Source organism: Sycon ciliatum, chromosome 3, assembly GCF_964019385.1.
Source record: "Sycon ciliatum chromosome 3, ocSycCili1.1, whole genome shotgun sequence".
NCBI classification, from domain to species: Eukaryota; Metazoa; Porifera; class Calcarea; order Leucosolenida; family Sycettidae; genus Sycon; species Sycon ciliatum.
In genome coordinates, this window is record NC_088645.1 from 9659059 (window position 1) to 9686956 (window position 27898).

General features: G+C 44.4%; 2 protein-coding genes across 2 annotated transcripts; both read left to right on the forward strand.

Annotated features, from left to right (window-relative positions):
* The first annotated feature begins 556 nt into the window (after nt 1-556).
* Nucleotides 557-15361, forward strand: LOC135811391 (uncharacterized). The gene is made up of 9 exons (XM_065324623.1): nt 557-890; nt 1120-1311; nt 4207-4356; nt 4796-4915; nt 5898-6105; nt 7471-7562; nt 7952-7992; nt 10863-11081; nt 14252-15361. The coding sequence occupies exons 1-9, from the start codon at nt 731-733 to the stop codon at nt 14672-14674; spliced, it is 1605 nt and encodes a 534-aa protein (XP_065180695.1). The 5' UTR covers nt 557-730; the 3' UTR covers nt 14675-15361.
* Nucleotides 15362-22669: 7308 nt separating this feature from the next.
* LOC135812826 (notch homolog 2 N-terminal-like protein A) lies at nt 22670-27657 on the forward strand. The gene is made up of 5 exons (XM_065326042.1): nt 22670-22772; nt 23980-24129; nt 25540-25659; nt 26859-27059; nt 27581-27657. The coding sequence occupies exons 2-5, from the start codon at nt 24000-24002 to the stop codon at nt 27655-27657; spliced, it is 528 nt and encodes a 175-aa protein (XP_065182114.1). The 5' UTR covers nt 22670-22772; nt 23980-23999.
* Nucleotides 27658-27898: the final 241 nt, after the last annotated feature.

The window sequence follows — 27898 nt, forward strand, 5'->3', positions numbered from 1 at the left end:
GACCAAAGTAGCTAGCGTAATGCTATCAACTGATGAATGCTGGCGGACTCAAGGCGATGTCATGACGGAGCAAGTAACTGCATAGAGGGATAATTGCCCTTGCCAAGTAATGAACCAATCATTTGCGAGAAGGAGAATGAGTTGAGTAAAACACTTGTTTTTGAAGTGAGCTTAAAGTGAGCTAAGCAAACATTCTTTAAGAGAGTTATTTTGCCCCGCTCACTCTTTCCTTGCACTGCGCATCTACTGATGCTGAGACTTTCACTACATTAAGAATACGGAATTTGTGAGCGTTGTCAATCCCAGAGAAGACCTAAATTGTCATAGAAGATGAGAAGAGGGTATGTGAAAGAGGTGTAACGAGTCTACGTCAAGAAAAATGCGGAAGAAAGAAAGTTAATATCTAGACGTCATGGATATAAGTGTCACAGTGTGGGGTTATTGATTTCCAGAGTATTTCCAGAGCATTCTCTGTCAGTTTTGTACAACAAGTTGGCACGATCGGACTGCATAGCACTGGATTGTGCAGACTGCAGAAGAGAAGAAGTGGATTTGGCCGCTTAACACCTTGCCAGGACATTCTATACCCGGCAGATTTGCTGTAGTATCTGGCTACGCTGGTGGACTCCTATATAAAGCTCTCACTCTTCCAGGCTGTGATCATTTCAGGCTTATATTTTTTTGGCGAATTCTTGCTTCCCTGACATCTCTGAGAGCAAACCGTGTTGTGATGAGACTTTCGCGTCCGACCATGGACTCGCTTGCTATCTTCTGCGTCATGTGGTTGGGTTCCACGACGCTGATGTCGCGAACTAATGCTCAAAATCCTGAGCGTACCAATCCGGTGACGCAGCGAATTAATGCTCAAAATCCTGTACCTGATATACCTGGTAGGTACAATTGGTTTTTGCTTTCACTGACGTCTTCAAGATGTCCGGGAACACACTGCTGTGTAATATACTTGATAGGCTCAACTGTAGATATTCATAGGATATGGCAAGTTATTATTATGAAGGCTTAGTATTATTACCTTATTATTGCAAGAAAATTCAAGATAAAGGTTTTAGCGAACGATGGCGAAGGAATCATGACATTTCCCCTGTGATCTGTACTGTGCAGAAACATGCATGACGGAGTGGCTGAGACTCGCATTTCCCAGTAAAGACTTCGCCGATTTGGGGACGTATGAAAGGGCACTGCGGGCGTTCGAGACTCCCGTGGACTCCGACTCCATTACGAGGACCAGTCCGTTCCTATTGTCTCTTGTGTTCGGTGGAGAGGAGAAGGCGAGTAACTTCTCCCAATGCACGGGTAAGTATGATTGATGCTGCACGGATAATGCGCCGGAAATCTGACGGAAAAATTCAATGAAACTCATACCATAGTCTATGAATATTCACCCATGTCTCCTGGGTGGTTACCAACAACCAGTGCATACTCGAGTGTGTTATGTGTTGTGTGTGAAAAAATGAAAATGAAAAATAGGGATCCACTGGCCAGAAAAGCCACTTCAACCAGCGGTGTGGTGTAGGCCAGGCTAAATTTGTGGCAGTCAATTCGTCAGCCTTTCAAGCTGATGAAGGGGGAGGGGGGGGGGGGGTGTTGTAAAGCACGTTGATCAAAAACAAAAGAATGCCAAGTGCTTTGGTAAAGCGCTCTGCATCCATAGCCACTACGACACGAGCTCAAGAAGTTTCCTTCCATCATGGCTGTCCGACTCCACTTTCTGCTGGTTACTGACAACGAACCTCAGTAGCCAGTGGCATTTCCCCAGCACTCTTTAAGTGAAAAATGAAAAAATGAGTGGCTGGTCCTGAATGCAACGGACTTACACTATCTCAGGTCTGTGTGCATGTTCCGCGCAATCTGAGAATTCCAGATTGCGCAGATTGCGCGCGCAATCTGGGGTGACATGAAAATATTTGTGCCACGAGACCAGGTACGGTACAAGAAATCGGGTCACAGATAGGGGCTCAGCCCCCACACGTATTCGCTGTGCTCTTCATGATTTTCAACGAAATCTACAGATTGCACTCACAGACTGCACCCCACTCGAATTCTCTGTGCTCTGCAGGTTTTGAAAGAAACCCACAGATTGCGCGAACTACACACTTGAATTTTGCACCCCACGTACATGAACTTGGGTGTGCTCCCAGAAATCTGGCGGAAGCTCATGCACGTGCCTGGTCCCTTGCGACAAATACTTCGGTGTCTCCAGAATGCGCAAGCATGCCTGCGCAATCTGCAATCTGGAATTCTCAGATTGCGCTGCGCAATCTGCAGATTGCGCAAATTCTCACATTGCGCGGAATATGCAGACTCTTACCATTACTGTAAATCAATTAATTTTCGCTGGAGATTTAATTTCACTGATTTCGCCCCTGGGTACCAACTAGGTACCGGCGGATTATGCCGGCATAATTATTGGCATAATTTGGTGGTTGAAAATTTGGAGCATAATTTGGCATCCTCTCGGAGGTAGGAGCATAACTACATGATTGTACCACAGTTCTAGTATGTAGGCGTGTGCAATGCACCTGATCAGTGCTGGTGGTGACCGGTGGTCTGCATGGTAAAGGGTTCAGAGGTCACGCAGATATAATAGTGTTTTCAATGCACCGCAGGGTAGAAATCATGGCAGTACATTACATTATGATGCATGTTACGAAGTCATGGATTTTAGCAGCCATGACTGTGCAAGCTATGGATATTGCTCTAAACAAATTGAGGTAGAGTTGTTTGGTCATGATGGAAGGAGAGGTGGAGCTACGGGAGAGATAAGCTGATTATTCGCAGGGTGAGGGTGACATCGGTTGGACGAGTATGACAATTACGAGGACAGTTGAACATGATAATTTTCGAAGGTAACTCAAACTGATTCGGCAATGAAAAAATCTCTTTACAAAAGAAGTCATCGAATGAATAGAAGAAGTAATGTTTTCTCTTTTCCATGTTGATCTCTAGGCTAGCATGCATGGACACCTTGGCATGGGGACTCAGTACTCATGTAACATGTTGTTGTACTTATGGCCACTTGCAAGTACGAAAATGGCACAATTTTCCGAACTTTGAGGGTCCATAAGTACAACAAAGTGAATATGTATCCCCGCATGCTAAAGCATAATATGAGGATCTTGCGAGCATAATACGAGTATCCATGAAAGCATAATTCCATGATTTCGCGAGCATAATCCGCCGGAGCCTAGTACCAACCGGCCAAAGTGAATCGCAGGCCAAAATTTGTCATAGAGGCAAATGATGCATTATCTCTCTCTCTCTCTCTCTCTCTCTCTCTCTTTCTCTCTCTCTCTCTCTCTCTCTCTCTCTCTCTCTCTCTCTCTCTCTCTCTCTCTCTCTCTCTCTCTCTCTCTCTCTCTCTCTCTCTCTCTCTCTCTTCTCTCTCTCTCTCTCTCTCTCTCACTCACTCACTCCTTTCTTCCCGGTTGCCGTGCTTGTGACTTTTTTCCCCTGCTGCCGTGCTCATATTAGTTATCTAACTACAGCTGTATCTTCTTCTTGGTTCTGTTTGCCCGCTTATTATTATATATTTTTCTTTTCTCTTATTATCAGTGGGACCGTTGTCATTAGTTTAGGCCTGTTTTGGAACTCCACTTTAAATAAAGCCAAACAACAACAACAACATTGAGCCATGCCTGCATGTGAGGGCAACAAATACCAATTGATTTCTTTTTTGAAAACCACAATCGGCCAAATCTAAATGACGGCCAAAAGTTTCATTTCGAGATCGGCCAAAGTTTCTCGCCGGCCAAAATTTGTTGATTTACAGTAAGTATTAATTTTTATAAGGGGCCTTAACCGGGTCGCGCGCTCTCAGCATGCTGTGTCGTAGTCCTCCTAAAAAGCTAGGCTGGTGGATCGCTTAATAAAATGAGCCCTTATGGAGCATCCAACTCGTCAGTCTACTCAAGCCTGAGTCCTGTGGAAAGCCAGTCTCATGTGTCAGTCATTGGACGTGAGCCGTGGGGTGGGGTAAGTGTAAGAGTGATGAATGAAATCCGATCTTTCCGGTGAATTCCACGGCTGGTACTGTGCAGCCCTAGACGTGTGAACACTGCGATGTGAACTGGCTCAGCGCAGTGGTGATTATAACGGTATCGGATTTTTGAGCAACACATAACAATAACTGTTATTTTGTTTGATCATCAACTGTACATTGACATCTACATGTATGTGTTGCACGTATAGATGAAGGCTGCACCCACCCAATGCCATGCAAACACGGAGGATTTTGTATCTACGCTGACGTCGCACTGGCTGGCAGTAATGGGAGCGCACAGGCGAAGGAATACCAATGTGCTTGCAACCCTGGCTATGCTGGATTGTTCTGTGACAACGGTATGTGTCCAACAATAATAGTTGACATACTCTACATGATTGTAGTGACACAAGTGCGTAATCCCATACTTCTACACACAGTGGAATATGATAATGCTCCTGCATTCAAGTGTCATAATAATTATACTGATGACAATCAGCTTGCGAACCATAACTTGTTGTCATGACGTACGTGACCTTCAAACTCGTTTGAAACATATTATGCTGAATTCCATCCGCATACATGTAGTTTGTTTCCCAACACTGCAAGTAGAACAATGAACAATGTACGTGCAGGGAGAGAGTGCAAGTATTTCTACAATCACATCCTGGTACCCTCAGGGAGAGTGGCCAGGGAAATGTGTCTGGCAATTTGGACAGACAACCGTCACTGGGGTGCTTGCGCTTGCTGTGCAAATAGTCTAGTTTGTGAACCGTGCCTTTTCGTCTTGTCGTTTAGTGCTCTCGATCTGTGCCATTGGCAATCCATGTCAGAATGGCGGGACGTGTCAGACTATTGGACAGACAGGCTATCGCTGTAGGTGCAAACAGCCATTTCGTGGTCGATACTGCCAAACGTGTAAGTCATGATATAAATGTAGTGCTGACGAATGCACGTAAGAAGCACGAATGGTTCACAAATCCTCATGGAAAGCAGAACCTACATTTTAAAACCTAGCCTTGTGAATGCTAGCACTTGAGAGACATGTAATAAAGTCCAAATACCAACCATCTTATTTTCACAAGTGACTTATACATATGCACGCACCGTGACGCGAACAGCCAAGCATACACATAAAGGATGTACACACACACACACACACACACACACACACACACACACACACACACACACACACACACACACACACACACACACACACACACACACACACACACACACACACACACACGCACACACACACACACACATGCACATCGCTGAAGTGATGATAACGAACAGCTATATTAGACATAGTAACTTGTGCTGGAATTACACCATTCAACAGCGTGCAAGGCTCATGAATTGACCGCCACTAATGTTACCACACAGCTGATTGAAGTGGCTTTTTCTGGCCAGTGAATCCCTATTTTTTATTTTTCAGTTTTCCAGTTTTTCATTCCTTATTGTGACACGCACACCAAACCACATACTCCGGCATACACTGGCTGTTGGTGACCACCCAGGAGAATGAAGGAGAAGCTAGGAGAATGAGAAAGAGAAGAAAGACGTGTGCGACCACAGTCGTCGGGAATTGAACCTGCAACCTCTCGATTGGAAATCGACTGAACATACCACTGCACCATAATTATGGGACACACACACACACACACGCACACACACACACATACACACACAGTCACACACACTCATACACGTGAAAACACACACACAAAACACACACCAACAGTTAATAATACATCTGTATATTAAAAAAGGTAATTTACATCAGCCTCTAACAGTAGAGAGCAGTCAAAGATAAGTTCACAGAATGACAAGTACACATAACTTGTATTACATTAATTGCACCATGCATGTGAAAACGGGTTACCTTGTGCAGATTGGCCACAAGAGCTGCGGTCAGCCGGATTTGAGAGTAGAGGATTTCCTCAGCTTCCAAACCAGGGAGGAGCGAACCCGCCGACCATTGCCGGTGACCATGCGCAAGCTCTGTCAATGTTCAAGGCATCGCTCAAATCCACACTGGATGAGAAGCTCGCACACATCGACGCGTTACTCGATAGCAAATTTGAGGAGCTAGACGAATTGGTAAGGAGCTTCAAGAAACGCTATGGGAAAAATACCTGTACCTGTTTTACACTCCAGAATGGGATTTACGGGCTTGAATTCGTTCCGTTTTTGGCACACATGGAGCTAATCAGCAACAAAGTTAAGCCTCGATGCCTAATTCACTGGCTGCACAAGCTCGTATGGGAAAAGGCTAAATATACATGTATAAGTATGCTTGATGCGAATCGGAAGATGCCCTGTGAGAGTTGGGGAACCTCTTGTTCCGACCACGTGACGGGAATATTAATTTAAGATGCTTCACATGGCTTCCCTTTAGTGCTTCTGTACTCCTCGCCATCCCCATCTTCCATTGTTTAGATGAGATAATATAAGCCGATCCAGGCATGAACAATATCCCTTTACATAACCCTTGGGAGCGAAAAATGGCCGAAATGCACATTTAAGCTTGCTTTGCTTTCAACGTATTAAAGATGTTTTTCAATTGCAGCTTCAATCTGTGCCTGCTATTGTCACCCTTGCCTCACCAGTAGCCTAACATCAATAAAATTGTGAATTTCAGCTAGTTTGGCTGGACTGTACACTTCGTCTTAGGGGTGAGACACGGGGCAATTCCATATACAGTGCACTGGGGGTGTGAGCCGGCCTCTAGTATACTTGAGTGTAAGCCGGCCTCTAGTATATACTGGGATGTAAGCCGGCCTCAAGGCCGGGAAGACTGGGGTGTAAGCCGGCCTCTAGTATAATGGGGTGTAAGCCGGCCTCGAGGCCGGGAATACTGGGGTGTAAACCGGCCTCTAGTCCCGGAAGCACAGCTCTACCGACTCGACTCTACCCCGTGATGATGACCCGTTCCCACATTATAACCCCGCTTTTCTTCTTTTTGTTCTCTTGTTGTGATGTATTATGCCACAACGACCGTATTCGCCACTGGATGAAAACGAAGTAAGTTCAAATTTAGATTTATTTGTGACGGCGTTGGCATGGGTACCAATGTGTTCCTAGGCAAAATTTCAGGTTCATGCTTTTATCCGACTGATGATCGCCCAATCTCAGGATAGATCACGCATCGATCAAGAATCATGAATAACTTTGAAATCAGTAGTCGCAATGCACATCACGTCTCGGCAGATATGATCTTATGTCGTCTATCTTTACGCTAGGACACAGAGCGATGCGTCTACATGGATAGTGTCTTTCTCTGTGTCACTGTACATGCATAGTGGTTAGTTTGTCTTGCATTACATCGCCCCTTCCAAGTAGTGTGATAGTGATGAAGGAAGATTGCTAGTAAAAACCGGTTTGATTATGAAGTACTTTAGCGATATATCCGGCTCTCTATTAAATTTCAATTGGGTAAATCAAATTGTTTTTGTATTTTGAAGGTCTCTTCGTCTCGGTCAAAATGTAATCAACTCATTCCCAATGTCATGTAAAGATCTCCAGAAATCCAAAGAAAACGTCTCCCTGCCATCCGGTGAGCAACCCTACGTAGCATGAAACATCGAGTGAAAATTAAATTAAATTTCCTTGTGTAGATTTGCATGCTTCGCGACAGAATTTCTTAAATGACATGGCAGTTTATCTCTTACTGAATTGAATCGCTGGTCCAGAATAGACGTATTGCACCGGTGACTGCGTTAAACCTTGTCGCAGCAACCTTCTTCATGTGTTGAGCACTACGTAAAGTTAATTGCACTATTGTTTTGTAATGTTGATTGTCTTTGCTTCCCACGACTTGCGAGAGGGGCTAATGTGTACGAATTTCTGTACATTCTAAGAACCCTGTATTTGTGTGCATTGTAAGTGTGAAAGTGGAATCCAATATCACTGCCCCACTTTTTCTCGTTACAATTGGTTGTTTAGGCTATTACATGATCCTGTCACACAAAGGCACCTTCATTAAGGTAAGCTACACGTGGGCCATAACAGATGTCTGGCAATCGCAATACTACTAGTACATTCTGTTGTACTTCAGTACGATAGAGTCGAGAACCACAATCCAAAATCATAATAATTATTTGCAGAACACTTCAGATGTTAGGATTGTATTCCTGGCTTTATCGTTCATGTTTAATTTAATTTAAGTTAATTTTAACCCTTTGCGGTGCATCAGTCATTAACGACTGATATTGTGTAAGAACCGTAAAACTGTCGTAACTCCATCGATTTTAGTCCTGTTGCAAATATTGAAATATGTAGATCCAAGAGGAAGCTCCAAGCTTTCCAATGGTGTAATCGCTTAACGATGATAAATGTATGTCTTTAACTATCGTCTGATCTCTATCTGACTGTTTCTGTAATTACCTAGGTACATGTATCGCTTTCGCTCTCCGGTCATTCACGCACACAAACACTAACAAACGTACGCACGTGCCCACACCCACACACTGGAAACAGACAGAAAGACACAGAGAGGCGGACTGAGACAGCGTAAGGCATATCAAAGAGATAGAAAAACATTAATAATAATAATAATGACAGTTCGCATTTCACTCATTGCATGAGGTCAACGCATCTGTTAACAATTTCGAGCCAAGCAGCTCTATCAGAAGCAGATTGCACAGCATCCAGAAGCGACAGATTAATGCATTGTAAGTCTTTCTTGACAACGTCGATCCATCTCAGACGTGGCCGTCCTCGGGGTCGTCGTATGTCTGTTGTGTTGATCGACATTAGGAGGGCTTGGAAAGAGGACGATTCTTCGCCTTCCCTCACTACATGGCCGAACCACAGCAGTCTCCGTTGCCTGCAGACTTGGGATAGTGGGGTCTGCTCGGTTCTGGCATACAGCGCTGTGTTCGAGATTCGTTGTGGGTACGTGATACCAATGATGGTACGTAGTTTCTTCCGGTGCCATACATTGACGACGTCGGTTAATGTTTGCGATAAGGTCCAAAGCGCACAATTATACAGCAAGACAGGCAATATCAGGCAGGAAAACATACACAGCCTGGAATTCAGGTTGTGGCGTTTCCATGGAATGCCTGCAAATGCCCGATTTGCAGCAGACACTCTGGCTGCTATGTCTTCTGCTGTGCCTAGCATACTCCCCAGCAGCTTCACCGATTTCCAGGAATCATCTTCCTTGGTCACAGTGAAATATTGAGTTTTTGCCACGTTCAGCTTCAGATTGTCATCCGAGAAAACGGGTTCACACACACGGACGGTTTCTTCCACAGATGATCGCTCGTTCTGATGGGCAGTGGTGTCGTCTGCGTATTGTGTGAAAGTTGCTGGTAGGTCTGACGCGGGTAGAGCTTGCTCTCGGATCCTACGCATGGAACCTTCGGCGTAAGTTATAAACATTATTGGTGACATTGGGTCACCCTGGACGACGCCGATGTTTGTTGGAAATGGTTTGCTTAGTTGTTTACCAAGCTTCGTGCGGGCTGTTGTGTTTGATACTAGGACTGCAGTGGTGGACGTTGGTGCGCCAGCAGTGGCTAACCTCTCCAGAGCAACCTGACGAATGACAGTGTCAAACGCACCGCTGAAGTCCAATAGTGCCGATGAATATGACCAGTCGCCAAGTAGTGCGCGCTCACACATCGTCCTGGCGTAAAAGACACCATCCGTGGTCGATCTGCCAGGGCGGAAACCAGCTTGGCTCTCTGCCACATATGACTGCACATGGAGTGTGTGTCGTCGAGTGAGTATTGACGTCAAGATCTTACGGACGACGGAAAGGAGCATAACGGGGCGGTAGCTTTTTGGATGTCCTAGAGGCTTGCCGGCTTTGTAGATGGGAACGATGAGGCCGCAGCGCATGTCGTCAGGACAGTACTCTGTAGCTTGAACAGCGTTGAAGAAATTCGTCAGCCAGGGTGCGAAAAGGTTTTTAGCTGACTTCAAAGCATCAGCACTGATACCATCAGGACCGACAGCACCACCAGACTTCTGCTTGATAATTGCAGACCGTACTTCTTCGATTGTGAATGGATCTTCCTCATTCGATTGCTGCCTGAGGTCGAGTGGCTGGCCATCAGTGTAAAATACCGATTCATAATATTCATTAAAGGCATTAAGATTCCATGAGATGTCTGCCATGATTCTGCCGTCTGCGTCAGCAAGACGCACAGGCGCAGCCTTCTTCCCAGAGCGTAGTTGGCGTAAGTTGTTGATGGCGTTGAAGTAGGACCGTGGGTCAGGGCGTAAAGCATCTACTTCAACAGCCTTACGTTGCCAATATTGCTCGCCCTCCTTCTGTAGTATCCTTCGAATCTCGTGGAGTTTTGCAGATCTTTCAATCTTTAAAGCTTTACTTGTAGAATTATGTACTATGCAAACATTCAGAAAATTAATAGAAATAAAGAGGTAGTGATGTAAGAGGACTATAATTAAGAACAAACCAACGTCTCGGTTTACGAAACTCCCTTTATCCACTTTCTCAGTATCCACATGCCCATCGCTGAAGTGATGATAGCGAACAAGCGAAGTCCATCCATAAACATGTGCAGTTTACTTTGAAGTATACAGTATACAGTACCCAGTTGTTCTTACACACAGCCGCTCTCTCACCAAAGGTTTCCAATGTAGCAACCTTATAGTAAAGAAAAAGGTCCAAGAAACTACAAGTTACGCTATAATGTCCACTAGCACCACCAGTTACTAAACAATCAGCTCATGCGATAACATTGCACGACACTGACCGTTTCTTGGTCCTTTTTTTCTTTACTATCAATGTATCCTTGGCTCTACATCCGATTCCATTCTTGCACACCTAGTGTAGCAAGTGGTCAACATTATGGCCGGACTATTGTGCTATTCTCCTTAGGTGTATTGCGAGATGGAACGCTATGGAGGCGGATGGACGCGGATTGCCTACATAAATCCAAGAGAGCAACAGCGATGTCCTGGAACCATGCGCTTCCAAGATTTGGAAGTACCGATATGCACAAGACCAATCACCCAATCTGGATTGTGCTCCTTGGCAACATTCCATGCTTTGCCTGGCGAATACAGCGAAGTCATAGGGTTCGTCACTGGATATCGTGTAAGTGAAGTGTTACGCAAACAGGAGTTATCCTACGGTGAATTGTTGTTGTGTGTAGTAGTTACTTGGTGTAGACGGCTGAGACCGCATGGAGGAGAAGAGGTGGAGAATCATATTGTTGAAGTGTTATCTTAATGCCACAATCTCTCCTCCTCTTCTTCTCCATACCCGCTTAGCCGAAAACTTGGCTACCCTCCATAGCCATTAAAATACATCAATAAAGCGAAAGAAAGAAGTGGTTACGGGTACTTCAGTCACTATTTAGATCGTATTTTCACTATTTAAATAACAACAAAACAACAGTCTAGATATGTTTTTATTTTTTTACAATGATCACAGCCCACAGGCAAAGTCAAAAGGTTTTGTTTTTTCACGGCTGAGCGTAGCGAAAGAGTGCAAAAAACGTATTTTTTACTCACAAATATTTTCGTGCATTTGCTCTTGTTCTGCGCAACTCCGTTGAACCTGCCATCACGGTCTTTGTTTTTCCTCGTGGTAGTTGAAGTTGCCCACCCACCCACCCTGGTTTCATGGGAGTCGTCCGCTGTTCTTCTTGACAATGTATGCCTATGTGTGTGGCTTATGATTATGACATACACCGGTTATTACATACCATTTCTTGCTATCTCTATTCTTAGGTCTGACTGGCAGCGGGGCAGGAATTAATGAAATAGAAAGGTTTTTTGGCCGAAAGGCGTGTTTCTCTAGCCCAGTTGAGTGGTCGCGGCTAGGAATGTAGGGAGTCATTGTTTTTCAGGCGCTCCCCTGCTGCCCAGTCACCCATGCTCACCACTGGCCATGCTGTTTCACTTGATTTCACGGCCTTTTCTCCCGCTTGCTGGCGGTTCTTTGATGGATTTAAATGTTTTTCGGCTATTTATCTATTATGTGGCTGCGAGTGTGGGTTTTTTGCTTCTACTCATTTCTGGAAAACCACCACGGTGGTGAGTGTGATTGCTCTGGTAGACCACTACCCCATGTACTGAACAGTCGCTTTATGAGTGAAAAAGCATAGTGATGGTGAGGCTTTTTGCCCTCAGCCAACCCGAGGTCTCGACGTCATGGGGACTAAAAACGCACCAGAAAGAAAGAAGAATAAAAAAATGAAAGGAGTGACAGCTACATGCACATCATCAGATACGAAATGTTAGGAGTAGAGACAGCACATTAGAAGGAGGGGAAAGATAAGACAGACCGTGTCAGGAGGAGAAGGCGAAAAAGGAAGAACATACGGTATTGGGAGGAGTATGTGGAGCGCAATTTGAAATTCATGGGGCGAAGCAGAGATGATGCTGTTGAGTCCCGTTCAATAGGCCAAGTCAGACGGGATAACAGAGAGAGAGCGCAGAGGAAGCGGATGATTGAACGGACGCTGAAGGGAGCAATGAGTCGGAGAGCGACGATTGTAGTGATCGTGAGAGTGCCGGTGAGAATGTTAGTGTTGTGCGTAGGTTTCGTGGTAGCAAGTCTTCAGTGTACAATCATCTGTAGGCTAGCCCTGATTTTTGCAATTCGTATTCCGACACTTTTTTCACTGTATTGTGCCGTGCTTGTCATGGTTATGAACTACAGCTAAATGTTTTGGAACCCTTTCTTCACATTTTCATCGTTTTATTGCACATTGTCTCCACAGTTTTACATTACATGAATAAAGTGTACACAAAATTTCGTCGATCCAGCTTGTATTACTAATTGCGGCTATCAAATTGTTGTTTCCTCGCCGTTTGTTCAAATAATAATAATGTGTTGTTTTTTTCACGGCTGAGCGTAGCGAAAGAGTGTAAAAAACATATTTTTCACTCACCATTTTTCTGTCGTGCTCTGCTGCTCTTCCACTACGCAACTCTCCTCCACCTGCCATCGTGGTCTTGTATTCCTCGTAGAGCGTGGAGTTTTTCCCGCCTTCCCTCCCTTGGGTCCCGTACGTTTTTGGGTTTCCATTGGGTGCAGTTTTACTGGTTTTCCATGGCATGCTTTGTTTTGTGTGTTTCTGTCCCGAGGGTCTCGGTGTTTTTTTTGGTTGTATGATTACTCCTTTCTGCTTGTTTCTCTTCGGTTTTTCTTTTGGGTGTGACTGGCAGTGGGGCAGGTCCCATATTAGTAGGAGGGATTTTTGGCCGCAAGGCGAGTTTTTCCCCCAGCCCGGTTGAGTGGTCGTGGCTGGAAATTTAGGGAGTCGGATTTTCAGGCGCTCCCCCACTGGCCAGTCACCCACACCAGGACATATCTCTGCTCGTGTCTTGCACTGACACATCTCTTGCTGGCCGCCTTGCTCTTTATTACTTCTGGCCTAGTTTTGGCTAGCGTGTGGCTGCGAGCGTGGTGTGACGGTATACTGAGTACATTGTGTGAGTACATTCTGGTAGACCACTACCGCATGTACAACCCGGTTGCTATGTGAGTGAAAAAATACATTTAGTTATTTGCGTTTTATAATATTTTTTATGACTTTCCCAAAGGCTTTGGGCCTGTCGAGGCGATCTACTGCAAGAAGATTGAAATGACAACTTTATGTAGAGGGAGCAGTTAATCGAGGATAGGATAAGGAAATAGATCGAGGCATACAAAATCTGGTAAAGTAAGAGTTGGGATACCGTCAGTGTTAATGAATATATCGGCGAAAATGCTGATAGAGAGAATGCTTGAATTCGGGGAGGCTGGTTATAGAGGTAAGAGAAGGCGTTATGATTAAAAGGTGTTCTTCTGGCATTCACCAGAAATGAACCACCATAATGTGGCACATACATGCTTTGTGTTTTTCCAAATTTCAAAAATTCCTTGTACTAGCCTGAAGAGAAGGGAAAGAAAACGATTGATGGAAGGAAGTATGTACTTGATTGTGTGGATTTGCGTCTTTGTATGCGAAGGTGTAGATTGCGAAACTATTTTCACCGCCTCCAAACGACCACTTCTCAGTATATGGATATTTAGGGGAAAAAAACACTCGATACACTTACTATTCAGTCACAGCCCTGATTCAAAGTTGCAATGGAGAGCAGCCAACAATGGGGAAGTGATCATGGCTTATAGTGCTAAGAAGCGGTGGAGCTCGCGAGAGATATTGTGGCGAGCTTCAGTAGCAGATCGATTATTATGCATTCTTTCCTGGAAAGGCTGGAAAAAAGGCTGCACAGCTAAAACATGCCTTGTCTGTGTGTTGTTGATGCCAGGAAAACACTCTGGATGGATTCGATGCACTCGACAGTGTCGGGTTAAATAGCTTCTACGTGGATGGTGTCTCTGTCACCTATGGTTCTCCTATGCGTCATCTATGGACTTACGGAGCTAGTGGTCATCGTACCTGTCCATGCAGCCCGGGCGTTCGACCTCCATCATTTGTTGGAAGTCACTATTATTGCGCTGACCATGAGCGTGTTGGGGGATCCTGGACATTCACTCCGGCTGCACATGCATGGAGCAACACCAGTCAATGCCGCGCTAGTGGTACATGTTGTGACAACACAGACATGCCGTGGTTTCACCGTCAACTGGACACCAGTACCTCTGATCAAGTACAAATACGCATTTGTGCAAATCAGGCCAGTTCAGATGAAGATGTTGGCATTGATGAAGCCGCTATCTTCGTTAGATAAATTCTGCTTTTGATCTCAGCAAAGGGTTGAATCAGTGGTAGCCATTGTATGTTGTTTTAACGTCATAATTATGCTCTGATAATCACAGTGAGGAATCCGGCCACAAAGCCTGCACAAATACACATGAATAACAAAGACTGTTTGAAAAAGATACTAAACACCAATAGCTGCCTCGGAAACCGCCAGCGTGGCAGGAGGCTCTTGTCGATTAATTCTTTGTAGATGTTTCCAAATAATGTTGTACACCCTCTAAGGCACACTATACTGGCCCTTAGTAGGGCACAGGAAATGCAGCACCTGACAAATACCATCTCACGCTGCTGATGAGCGGATTCCATTTTTTAGAATAATTTTTACATCTTTTGTTTCCTTTACTTTGTAGTCTCCTCGTAGCTGCTGAAATCATTCGCGCTCCTCAATCTTTCACTGCCACCTTTTCCATTCTTGCGCGCTTTATCCTGTGTGTGGAAGATCCTTGATCACTTCCAGTACTCACCTAGTACCTTTTCTTACGAGTAGGTTGTGTGTTCAGTAAAAAATTAAAAAAGCACCACAACACTTTCCTTTCTACTTCTCGCCATTATCAGCTGCATTCAAGAACAATGAAGAGTCCTTCGTTTTTCGGTTTCAAAGGCTGCAGCAGCTGTTTACAAGTTGCAACTAACAGGCCCACTAGTAAACCCTTCAGATATGTTGAGAGGAGATTTACTGTCAAATTTGCGTATAATGACACTCGGCCGGGCACCAGAAAAGTGTCCCTATTCGCGAAGTTTCGTTCTATCCGAAGTCTCATTATACATGTATGTATAGAGGTAGTATGGACTTTGCTCCAGGCATGGAAAGTCTGTCGTTTTTCGCAAATTGTCGTCATATCCGCAGTCGTTATTAGCGAAATTGAATGTACCTAGATGGAAACTAGTTTGTAGATGTAGAGGCTATGCGTAGGACGTCATTATAATTATTTCGTTATGTTTTGCTTTGAGCGGCAATCCAGAGCTTCTTATGCTTCTCAATAAAAATTAACTGTACCGATGACAATATCACATTGCCTGCACACAGTCCACTCTGTCTGACACTCCTCGCGTGGCAAATCTGTAGGTGTCCAGTGCATTCAGCTCGGTTTTTGTAACATGCATAACGTCATCGAAATCAAACGCTGCGCTAACATTTGACTCATTGGTTGGATATTTGGATGTAGTGGAAAGCGTACAAATCGAGGAGTGAAGAAGGATTCATCATCATCATCATCATCATCATCATCATCTTCATCATTATCTGCGTTGGCGAAAAAAATTATAATAGTAAAAATAAATGTAAAAAAGAGAAGAAACACATGAGAACGAGTTATGCAGCAACTATCCACGACTGTAACAAGATAATAAACGGTCAGAAAGTGCAATAATAGGGCACAAAACTGACAAGCTACTGAGACATTATCCAACATGTCTTTCTTCTCTTTCTTACATTTATTACTGGCTCAGTATCCGAGTTAAAGTAAAAATAAAAATAAAAATAATAAACGGCATTATGCAGCTGTGTAAGCAGTAGATGCACAGTGTGACTGCCAGGCATCTCTGTCAGATGCCAACTGGCAATTCTCATTCAGAGACAGGATTAGACAAGGCTAAATGGAGAGTGGCGTGTCCAATGAAATCCGGGCTACAGTGTGGTGAGCATTCGACCTTAGGGCTAAAAGCTGGGCAGGTCATGTGGTGCGGCGGGCTTGTTCACATTGATTGAAACGGCGAAAGATCCTTTCTTTTTTTAAAGATAATCGGTGGCGAGGAATAATGTTGTGGCGTTGAAAACTGGGTTTATCTATCCTTACTGAAGTATTTAGGAAAGAGCAGAACCACCTCGGAGACTAAGAACGCATTGTTGATGCCGATGTGTGAGCGTCTTGTTAGAGTTGCACACTTTCAAATCTACGACAATAGTAGTTTAAAGCATTCAACTGCTGAATATGAATGCTGCCTGACCCAGGGTGACGTCATGATGGAGCAAGTAAAGGCATAGAGAGATATTTTGTGGTGGCCTTATAATGAACCTATAAATCTGCGATGCGGAGACTGGAGAGTGAGTTGAGTAAAACATCTTTTTTTTGAATTGAGCTTAAAGTGAGCTAAGCAAACATTTTTAAGAGAGTTAATCGCCTTACTCACTTTTTCCTTACACAGCACATCTGCTGATGCTGAGATAGAAGCTGGATTTTGAAAAAGGGACTTGTGAGCGTCGGAATTGTTGTCAATTCCTGAGTAAACGGAATTCAAGATAATGTAGAGTAGGTGTGAAAAGGTGTTACGAGTCCACGCCGATATATACCGGAAGAAAGAAATTTCCAGTTTGAAAGAGAAAAGCCAACTTCTAGAACTCTTGGATACAAGTATCAGGATGTCAGGCTATTGATTGTAGTCTCTGTCAATGTTGTTCTACAATTTGACATAACAATAATTTATTACTGTGCTGACTACACATCGCGTGGATTTGGCCGCTAATCACTTCGCTAGCACTTAGGCAGATGTGCTTTATTATCTGGTCACACTGGCGAACTCCTATTTAAAGCTCTCACTCTTCCAGTTTGGGATCAGTTCGGAATTCTATGATCTGATACCTCTTGCTTCCTTGACCTCTCTGAGCAAACTGTGTTCTGGAAAGTCTCTAACGCCCGACCATGGACCTTTTTGCTTTCTTCTGCATCATGTGGATGGTATCCAGGACTCTGATGTCAGGAACTATTGCTCAAACTACTTATTTACCCCCAATACCTGGTAGGTACAACCTGGTAGGTACAATTGGTATTTTCTTATACTAAGATCTTCAAGATGTCCAGGAATACACTGCTGCACAATATGCTTGATATACGCAACTGAAGATATCCATATGCCACAACAAGATATATTATATATTTTAAAATATTTGAAACTCGGGTATTGAGCCAATAATAAAAGGAGAAAGGGAAAAGGACATATGGAAACGAGTTAAGAGTAACTCTCCACCACTGTAACTAGATACTATATACAGTCAGAAAGTGCAACAACTAGGCACAAAACTGACAGAGTACTGAGACATTCGACGTCCTGACACCTAGCTTCAACACATCTCCGTAGCGCTAACCGACAGCCTTCCAACCTGGAAGGTTCGAGGTTATGGAAAGACCAAAGAGGGGAAGGCAACAACTTGTTTTGTAGTTAACTAGTCCATCACAATGTCATGCATGAGGAGTACTGTAGGAGTTTAGATTTCGGCTTGTACAATTCGTTCTCGCAAAGCTTCCCCCTTCTTAACTTATCTTTGATATTTTTGACCCACCCAAGTTGGGTGGTGTGCTGCTTTGCTGCTTCGAATTGTAGTTAGACCGCTTTGTCAAATCGCCTACTGGTCTCGTCATCGTCCAGTGACAATCGACATTCTTTGTTCCGTTTGGACTGTAGCTTGTGCTCGTTTTCGTTGCGCTTGCCTTCCCCTCTTTGGTCTTTCCATAACCTCGAACCTTCCAAGTTGGAAGGCTGTCGGTTAGCGCTACGGAGATGTGTTGAAGCTAGGTGTCAGGACGTCGAATGTCTCAGTACTCTGTCAGTTTTGTGCCTAGTTGTTGCACTTTCTGACTGTATATAGTATCTAGTTACAGTGGTGGAGAGTTACTCTTAACTCGTTTCCATATGTCCTTTTCCCTTTCTTATTTTAAAATAATATCTCTTAATTTGCTGGCCAAAAATCCTATACAGTTGAACATCGATTATCCGCACATCGACTATCCGACCATTCGATTATCCGTAACAGTTTTTTTGGGCGCACGTGCCGTAGAGTACGCACTGTGCATGTAGTGAGCCATTCAAAAAATACGACAATTTTGAAAAGTAAAAAGTAAAAAGGTTGTGCGGCTAGTAATAACCACTGAAAGTGTGTGAGTGACAGTTTTTTCTTATCCAGAACATTCGCCTTATCTGAACACCGCCTGACAGTTGTCTGCCCAGAGGTGGTCGGATAATCGATGTTCAACTGTATAGGATTTGAAAATGTGTGCCTTTTATGCGCTGTTATTGGTCATTACGACCAATAATAACGGCATAATGGTTTTCATAGAAGTTGTAAATATGTTTGAGGCATGAATGTTTACATTTTAGATTCATAGGGCGAAAATATTTCTGATGAATACCCATTTTCAGCAAGAATTGGAAATTTGAGCATAATTGTTCAGCTGCTGTCATGGATAGGACTGAAGCAGTGAATGTGCAGAAGAACATTGCAGGTGTGGCACGGGGTGGTTTCATGACGACATATCGCACATGCCGTCATGAAACTACCAGTTTTAAGGATAAAACAAGGTCCAATAAAACCTCAAATCCTATATATAGGATTCGAAAAATAGGGCACAGGCCTTAGTAATATTGGGCAAGGAGATGAGCCTGAGATGTTAGTGTTTGAAAAAACTATCTTATTCAACTCTCGATATCTACTAAGACCTAGCAAGGAAGAATTGGTCACATACCTTTTGCTATTCTCATGCCACACCCATTTTGAGTTGAAAAATATGACCAAAATCCTATATATATAGGATTTAGCAAATAGGTCTTTTGCCAAATAAGACACACAGTGACTTGGCGGGGCAAGGCATGTGTACTGAATGCGTGACCCAGGCACGCGATACATGCAGTGCATTCCTCCCAGCGCGAGCTCTTGTCCTGGAACCGCAACGATCAATCACCGCGTTTGGCGTGTACTCACCCAGGCGGCCAGAAAAACGGGACTCTCCTGGATCGAAAAAAAACTGACAGCGAAGGATTCTGTTTTCTTCTCGCTTCTTCATTGCTGTCCGATATGTAGAAAGGTTTTTTTGCATTTACTTCTTGCTGGACCTTTGTGATATGTTTGGTACATGGCTGATGAAGCGGTCAATGAGCCGAGCACTTCATCTCTTGTGGCGGTACGTTGCGATGAAGGGAATGTTGATAGTAGTCCTGCGACTCCAGGCTGCGAGGGAGAATCAAGTTGAATTAGCGATCCCAAAGCTCGGTTTTTGATGCCTTTGGACAACGAGTCCTTTTTAAAAAAATGGAAAATCAACCAGTTGAAGACTTACCTGCGAGCTAGAGGAGCCGGAGTGTCCAGGAAACGGGGTGATTTGCTCGATCGGTAAGTACCACTTCAGGATGCAGTCTTCAACATTTAGCACAAGAAAAAGTACATTAACCGATAACTTTCTCCATCTGTTCAGGGTCTGGTTCTATCACATCGATCCAATACTGTGCACTCCAGATATATTTGGCGGCAGGTATCGGCAAGGAAAGCGGAAAACCGCTGCCATTCAGAGCATTGTTGACGCCGAGCTCGTGGAAGCCCATAGCAACGCAATGAGCATATCGTCCCTCTAGCAGCTACATTTCGTCCTAGTTTTCCTGACAGTTGGTGCAGCTCTGCTCTACCAAAGGACCTATTGTATGGTTGCAAAGATACTTTTATATTCGCCCTTGTAGGTCTGTTCTGACCATGGAAATTGATAAACCGCCAGCACTAATATTAATCAAGAGGGGTATTATTATTCATTGCACTTTTGCAAATATTGCAATCTAAATTATATCATACTATCCATATTTATACCCACTAAGTCATTAGCTGCTCCGTATTGTGCATGATTGTTCAGGCATGACAAAATTCGTGTTGCTGAAGATCAATTCGCCATGCAATGCTAGCAACAGTTGGCATGGAAAACATAATTTGCTTCAGCAAGTAAAGGAGCCTGGAATACTGTGAGCAGGCAGCGAGCAATCCATATCTGAATGATGATAGGGAAAAGAATTGTTGGAACGATCTTTGAAGAGATAGAGAACTCCCTGATTCGCTCCATCAGACACTCAACATGAATTCGTAACGTGGCAATTTGTTGCGTTTTCTGGACATCTTCTAAGGCCATCTGTTGCTCGGATCGCTTGAACGGGGGTATGTTCACCTTTACGCCATTTGGCATCAAGAGATCCCAGATGTCAAATCCTTCGTCTGCCATAATCAAAGTCCCATAGCCGGCTACTGGCAGAAGATCTAAGTAGTGGCTTCTGATTGTGAGCTCGTGGTCACTGGTGGGTCCCGTAAATGACTTGGAGGTAAGCGCCACACCACCATCTGGGGTCATACGGATGAGGCTCGTCAAGGTTGTAACGTTATGCGTCTTATATGAGCTGTAGAGTTGCGATTGCGCAGACAGACTGGAAGCGATATTACATTTCAGCACTGTAGCATCTATGATCATGAATGTTGTAGGATGCAGCTTTTTGAAAACATCCAGCAATCGTTCTGCCACTTGGGAAGGACGCGGCGAGATTGGTATGTGTGCCGTGGCGAAGACTAACCATGGTACTGAAAAAGCTCTCCAAGCCAATTAACTTAATCTTCCGTTCATCACCGGGTTTCCTTTTCCGGGAATCGGCATCCACTGGTTTACTGCGAAAGGAAAGACGCTCTTATAATCCAGGTGAAGAAATTGAATACATGCATCAAACGCAGCAAGCAAAGGAAAACCAGTGGAGTACTGAATGTCAGAGTCTTCAAACCGAGCTAAATCTCCAGGCTGAACTCCACTTGGATATCGTGGATAGCGACTATAGTATTCATCAGTGAAATGGTTATTGTATGGCATGATGGTACCCGTAGTTATTCCGCTCATCTCGACGAATGGCGGCAATCCAAGACTTTCTTGTGTCCAACTGGTCACTGCTCACGCTCTTAGCTTCTCCAGTTTTCGATTCCTTGCTAGCAGGGAAGACATGGAACAAAGTATTTTGTCTGAACGTCGGTCGCTGTTGCACTGCGGAACGCAGCAGTGATCGACTTTCCCATGGCTAAAAAATCTGGAGAGATGTTCTAGAAAACAAAACTAAACCCTTTACAAGAACTAGGCAGAGAAAATCCAGTGACCGTCCTCATTGTATTATTCTAGAATGTCGATCGCGATCGCTTGAAGAAACATAGTTTTTGAAAGACACAAGCAAAACAAAAAAAGAAAGTCACTATTTTCTCTACGGTGAGTACACGCCAAACGCGGTGATTGATCGTTGCGGTTCAGGAACAAGAGCTCACGCGTGACTCGTAATGCACTGCATGTATCGCGTGCCTGGATCACGCCTTCAGTACGCATGCCATGCCCCGCAAAGTCACTGTGTGTCTTATTTGGCAAAAGACCTATTATGAGATAGCAAGTAAAAATGTGCTGCGCTTGCGTAGTTGTTCTTACTGCGATACATTCTAACAATAACGAGATGCCTTTTGTCGGCTCTTCTGCCTGGATTTCGTGGACAGATGCGTTAAGCCCATGGATCCTTCCATGAGTGACATGCGAACTGTAACTTTTATTAATATAGCAAGTAAGATGAAGGTTTTAGCGTATGATGCCGAAAGAGTCATCACATTTCCCCTCTGATCCTTACTGTGCAGAAACATGCATGACGGAGTGGCTGAGACTCGCATTTCCCAGTAAAGACATCGCCGATTTGGGGAAGTATGAAAGGGCACTGCGGGCGTTCGAGACTCCCATGGACTCCGACTCCATTACGAGGACCAGTCCGTTCCTATTGATCCGTTGTGTTTGATGGAGAGGACAAAGCAAGTAACTTCTCTAAATGCGCGGGTAAGTACAATTGTTGCTGTACGGACAATGAGGAGGAAATCTGACTCTATAATCAATGAAAACTCATAAGATTGTCCATGAATGTTCAACATTGTTGGGATGAAAAGAATTGCATGCCATTGTCTTCCATATTTCGCATCGTCGGATTGTAGACCTCAGGATATAGCCTTGGAGAAGTGGATGATTATCAGGGAGCGGAACACCATTCAACTCGGGAACTCGCACGGCATGCGTGTGCAAAACGGTTCTTTCTCCGTCCTTCAGTTGTTGGAGTTGGTACTGCCGCGCAGTACCTTCAGCGTACTCGAAATGTCCAGTGAGTTTGTTTAACCCTGGAGAACAGTCTAACTGATTTTAAAATCTAAGCAAGAACCCAACGCTGCCTAGAGAGCAAGGTTGACATTGAGCAACTTTCTTGGCCTGTACTGTTGTGTGATTCAAGGCTCAAGAAAGCACGCAGGGGACTGATCACGGCAGAAGGTAATGATTTTTTTTTTTTAATTTTATTTATGGATTCCCCAAAGGCCGAGGCCTAAGTCGAGGGGGTCTCCGTTCATGGCTTACTGGGAATATATCTGGAAAATTATAACGTATAGATTGAGAAGAGGAAGGGTTATAACAAATGCATACTGTAGAAATGATCGCATGAAATAGCGGGGCGCATTTTGAAGGTCCTAGTAGACAGCTAATGCAAAAACATATCGGTAGTACATTCTCGTGAGTGTCAGTCATACTAACATTTCCATTTCCGGAGATACATGCACGCTACCACTCCCTACTAACAATGGCCAAATGCAGATCTTAACCTTAACTGGTGTGTGTATGTGAGGGGGGGGGGGGGGGTGGGAGTGGTTGTGGAGACGGAGGGTTGTGAAGTACATGTAAGTAGATCAGAAACGCCAAAAAAGTCAAGCGGTTGGGTAACGCCTGAGAATGGCACACGCTGTATCCATTACTCTGGAGACATGAAACCAGTTCTCGTTGTTTGGTTGTACCGTGGCAGACAGATTCCTCTTCTAGCAAGCAGTGCTGGAAAAAGTCATAATTTGAATACTTTCTGCTGGTTACAGACCAAGAACCTGAGTACACAGCATCAGATTTCCAGCACTTCTGTTGAAACTGAGAATGGTTTGTAGTGTTTGCCCAGGGAACAAGGGATCCGCAGATCTCAATATCTGTTTGTGAGCTGATACCGTTAGTTTTGTAGGGGGCCTTCGGAGTGCCGCTCTGGGCACGCAGTGTTGTAGTCCTCCTCAAAGCTAGGTTGCTGGATCGCTACAAATAATAGTTGAGTGCTTCTGGAGCATTAAACTAAGTTTACTCAAGCCTGAGTCCTTACTCCTGAGGAGCGGTGCTTTCAGCATGCTTGGAGTGGTCCTCTCGTGGTTCTTTCTATAAGGGTCGATGATTTCCTTGATTTTGCGGGAGCAGTCAATAGCCAGTCGTGTGTCAGTTGATTGGACGTGAACCATAAGGTATGTAGACAACATGTACTGCTCACTGAAATCCGATCTTTCTGGGGAATTCCACAGCTGACGCTGTGCAGCCGTAGACCTATGAACACTGGGATAGGAAGTGGCACAGCGCAATGTTGATTCACGCTGTCGGATTTCATTGAGAAATACCTGACAGCAACTGTTATGTTTTTTGATCATCAACTGTACATGTGTATGTGTCGCACGTATAGATAAAGGCTGCACTCACCCAATGCCGTGCAAACACGGAGGATGTTGTATCTACGCTGACGTCGCACTGGCTGGCAGTAAGGGGAGCGCACAGGCGAAGGAATACCAATGTGCTTGCAACCCTGGCTATGCTGGATTGTTCTGTGACAACGGTACGTGTCCAACAATAATAGTTGAAATAATCTACATGTGGTGATACAAGTACGTAATTCCATACTTGTGAGGCAAAACATGTAAAATAAGAAAATGCTCCTTCAAGTTTCATATAAGGACGAGGCTCATGCGGGCTAATTTGTTTGGAACCACTGCAAGTAGAACAATAGTCAATATATAATGCAGTGCGATAGTGAAATGTGCCTGCAGGTATTACTGCAATCACATCATGGTACCCTTGGGAGAGTTGCCACGGAAATGTGTCAGGCAATTTTGGACAGAAAACCGCTACTGCGCTTGATTCGCAAAATTTCGTATTAATTTTGTTAATTAAGGGGGCACATCACCCAAAAATTTCATATGGCATTCAATTGACCGTAACTTTGGTGTTTCTCAGTGGATTTGAGTGAAATTTTGACCACACACTCCTGCCACTATGCTGGCCCTCAGGACATGATTTACAAGTTCTTGCGTCTCACTGACAGGCTTTCCAGGCCGGAAAAACTCAAATTTCCGGCATAGTGCTACGGTGTGCGAGCCACCCAGGAGCCAAACAAATGCATTTACATTTTTTCACATTTTCGTGCCCATTCTGTCCGTGCGCGGGACCCAAACCTAAAACAAGTCCAGAAGCAGCCATGGGTGGTGGGGTAGGGCCCCTCAACGTGGCCCTGGAATCTGTCACAACGGAACGAGTGGGCGTTCTTTCACGGACTCCCACAGACCCAAGGCAATTTTTGAATTTTTTTAGGTTTGGCACGTGCTACGAGGTCGTACCTTTGATACAACATCCAGTGCTGGGACCTCCACAGCAAGCCATTTCCACAGCGCTGCAAACCAAATCCAGGATGCCCTCAGAAACCGGCAAAGACTGCCACTCACGTTTCACTACTGCCTAGTACTGAATCCTACCTGACTTCTTGACACGACTCAAACTTGCCAAAGTCACTAAATCAACGTCAACTACAATAATCAAGCCACATATCTGCAACGTCACGAGGGTGCTGGCAAAAGTCCTGCTGCACGGCGGCGGGCTTCGCCCGCCGCCGTGCAGCCCAATACGTGGTTTTTTAACGTGATTTTTTGGACTTTTTTGGACTTGGGGCAAAATTCTGCACACTTTCGCGTGTTTCCATAATACGACAAGTTGCGCACGGTCTGCTCACATTCAAATACAGTGCTGCCAACAAATGACAGCATGCAACAACAAAATCTTTCCTTGCAAGGGCACATTTTCGGCCATAACTCTTGAACGGCTGGTCAGATAGGGACACAGTTTTCAGAGAATTTGCAGCTATCCATGCTCTTTCAACTGACGTAGCACTCAATATGAATTTACAAATTCGATTTTTCAGCGAATTTTTGGGTGATGTGCCCCCTTAAATGTGCCTTTTTATTTTGCCGTTCAGTGCTCTCGATCTGTGCCATTGGCAATCCATGTCAGAATGGCGGGACGTGTCAGACTATTGGACAGACAGGATATCGCTGTAGGTGCAAACAGCCATTTCGTGGTCGATACTGCCAAACGTGTAAGTAACGATACGTGTATGGCGGAGGAAAACACGTAACAATCATGAATGGCTCACAATACCTAACACTTAGTATTGTCCCTGGTGGTACTTGAGACTCATGTAATACAGTCCAAATACCATCCATCTTACTTTCACGAGCGCATTAAAACCCATGCACACAAACTCTATCATGCAAACACACACATGCATAATTGACGTGGAGACAGCAGTCGTAAAATAGCAATGAATAAAACTAATTGTGCACTCATAACCATGATTGTCTAAAATGTGCGTAAGCTCCACTGCAACCACTTCATTACATGACAACCCTGTCACACACATCATCTTCAAGTGGTCTCTTCGCTGGAAATTAAAATAATTATTTAATAATCACTGTAATTGAGATGTTATCTCAATCAAATTTTCGGCCAAGAGCCATCATCAGGATTGAGGAGAAAAACAAGTGAGGTGGACCTACATGTCCGTATATCTGCGGAAAGAGGAAGTTGTGTCCGCAGTACGGATTTTAATCGAATATCCCGCAAACGATCATGTATATGATCGATTACTAAAACCATCGTAACTCCATCGTTTCGTGTGCTAATTCAGCAATAGAAGGGTCAATGTGGTAGCAAAAACTTCAAGCTGTCCAATGCAACAATCGCGGAAGCGTTACGATGTCGAACGCCCGAGATATCGCGCTCAGGATTCAGATATTCTTACCTTGGCTAAATCAAATTGTTGATCGAACTCTTCGCCATTTTGGGGAGAAACCCTTTTTGCGTGCTCTTTGAGCGACTGAGTACATGTACTTTAGAATGATGTAGGCGGCTGAAGTTTGAATCGCCTCGAACAAATTTGAGCGTTCTGCGATGAAGGAGAGTGGAATGGTGTTGATGGGACGATTTGCTTGTATATTAGACGTTTACGGAAAACTCTGTAAAATTCTGCAAAATGGCACTGGGCAATACGCATAGGGACAGAGGACACTTAGTAACACTGATTGCTTCAAACGTGCAAGCACCCAATGACATGAAAGCGAATGTGATGATGGCTACGACCATAGGGAGAATAAGGATAAACTATTAATGTATAGGGAGGAGGAGAATGAGAATGATAGTGTGAAATGTTTCAGTGAAGAGAGATCGTGTGTGGTGTGGGGATCTGCACAACACTTGTGTGTTACGGTGCATGTGAATACGGGTTCCTCTGTGCAGATTGGCCAGAAGAGCTGCAGTCAGCCGGAACCGGGAGGAAAGGATTTCCCCAGCTTCCAAACCAAGGAGTAAAGAACCCATCCACCAGTGCTACTGACCATTCGCAAGCTCTGTCACGGTTCAAGTCATCGCTGAAATTCACACTGGATGAGAAGCTCGCAAAGATCGACGCACTACTCGATAGAAGAGCTGGACGAAGTGGTATGGAACTGGCGGGAACGCAATGCATTTTAAAAACGATTACTGCTTTCACAGTTCAGTATGGGATTGATTTACGGGCTTCAATGCGCTCAGCTATTGGCACACACGGAGCTAATAATATAAAATTAATAATAATAACAACTGACCAAAGGCAAATCGCCTATCCAGGGGTTCACAGCATTGACTGGTTGTGGTATAACCAGCAAAGAAGTTAAGCCTCAACGCCTGGTTCACTGCAGGCAACGGCTCCTACTGCAAAAAAACTACTTCAAAGTATGGTGTAAGGAAAAAAAGAGGAAAAATATCGTGTATGTTCCCGAAGGGAACTCATGACGGCCGCTAACACCCGGTAAACTCTAGCGGCAGGTGCAGCACCTAACGGTGGGGTGAGTGGATAAGTCTCACAACCACTGGCACAAGTGCCGACAAACCTCTTTAGCTGCATCTATGTACACATGGTGTATGTGAACTGGAGAAGAATTTGAAGATTCATTGTGAGATCTGGTTAATCTCTTGTTCAGAAAAGGCGATAATGTACCTCAATCTTAGCATGACCATTATCTCCGAACATTTTGAGATCTTAGGCAGTGAAAAATGATTGAACTTCACAGTTATCCGTTCAAATGGAACGAAATGGTGGTAGCGACTTTGAACTCGACCTGATACTTACACCCGTTCCTCACCAGAAGCTCCACATCACTTTAAAAGGTTTAAATTTCAGCCAGTATGGCAACTGCACTGTTTCTACGAGTGGAACATGTGGAAGTTGCCATATAGGGATGTGAGCTCTCCTCTTGGCACATGGAATACAACTCGATTTACTCCGATCTAACGAGTGA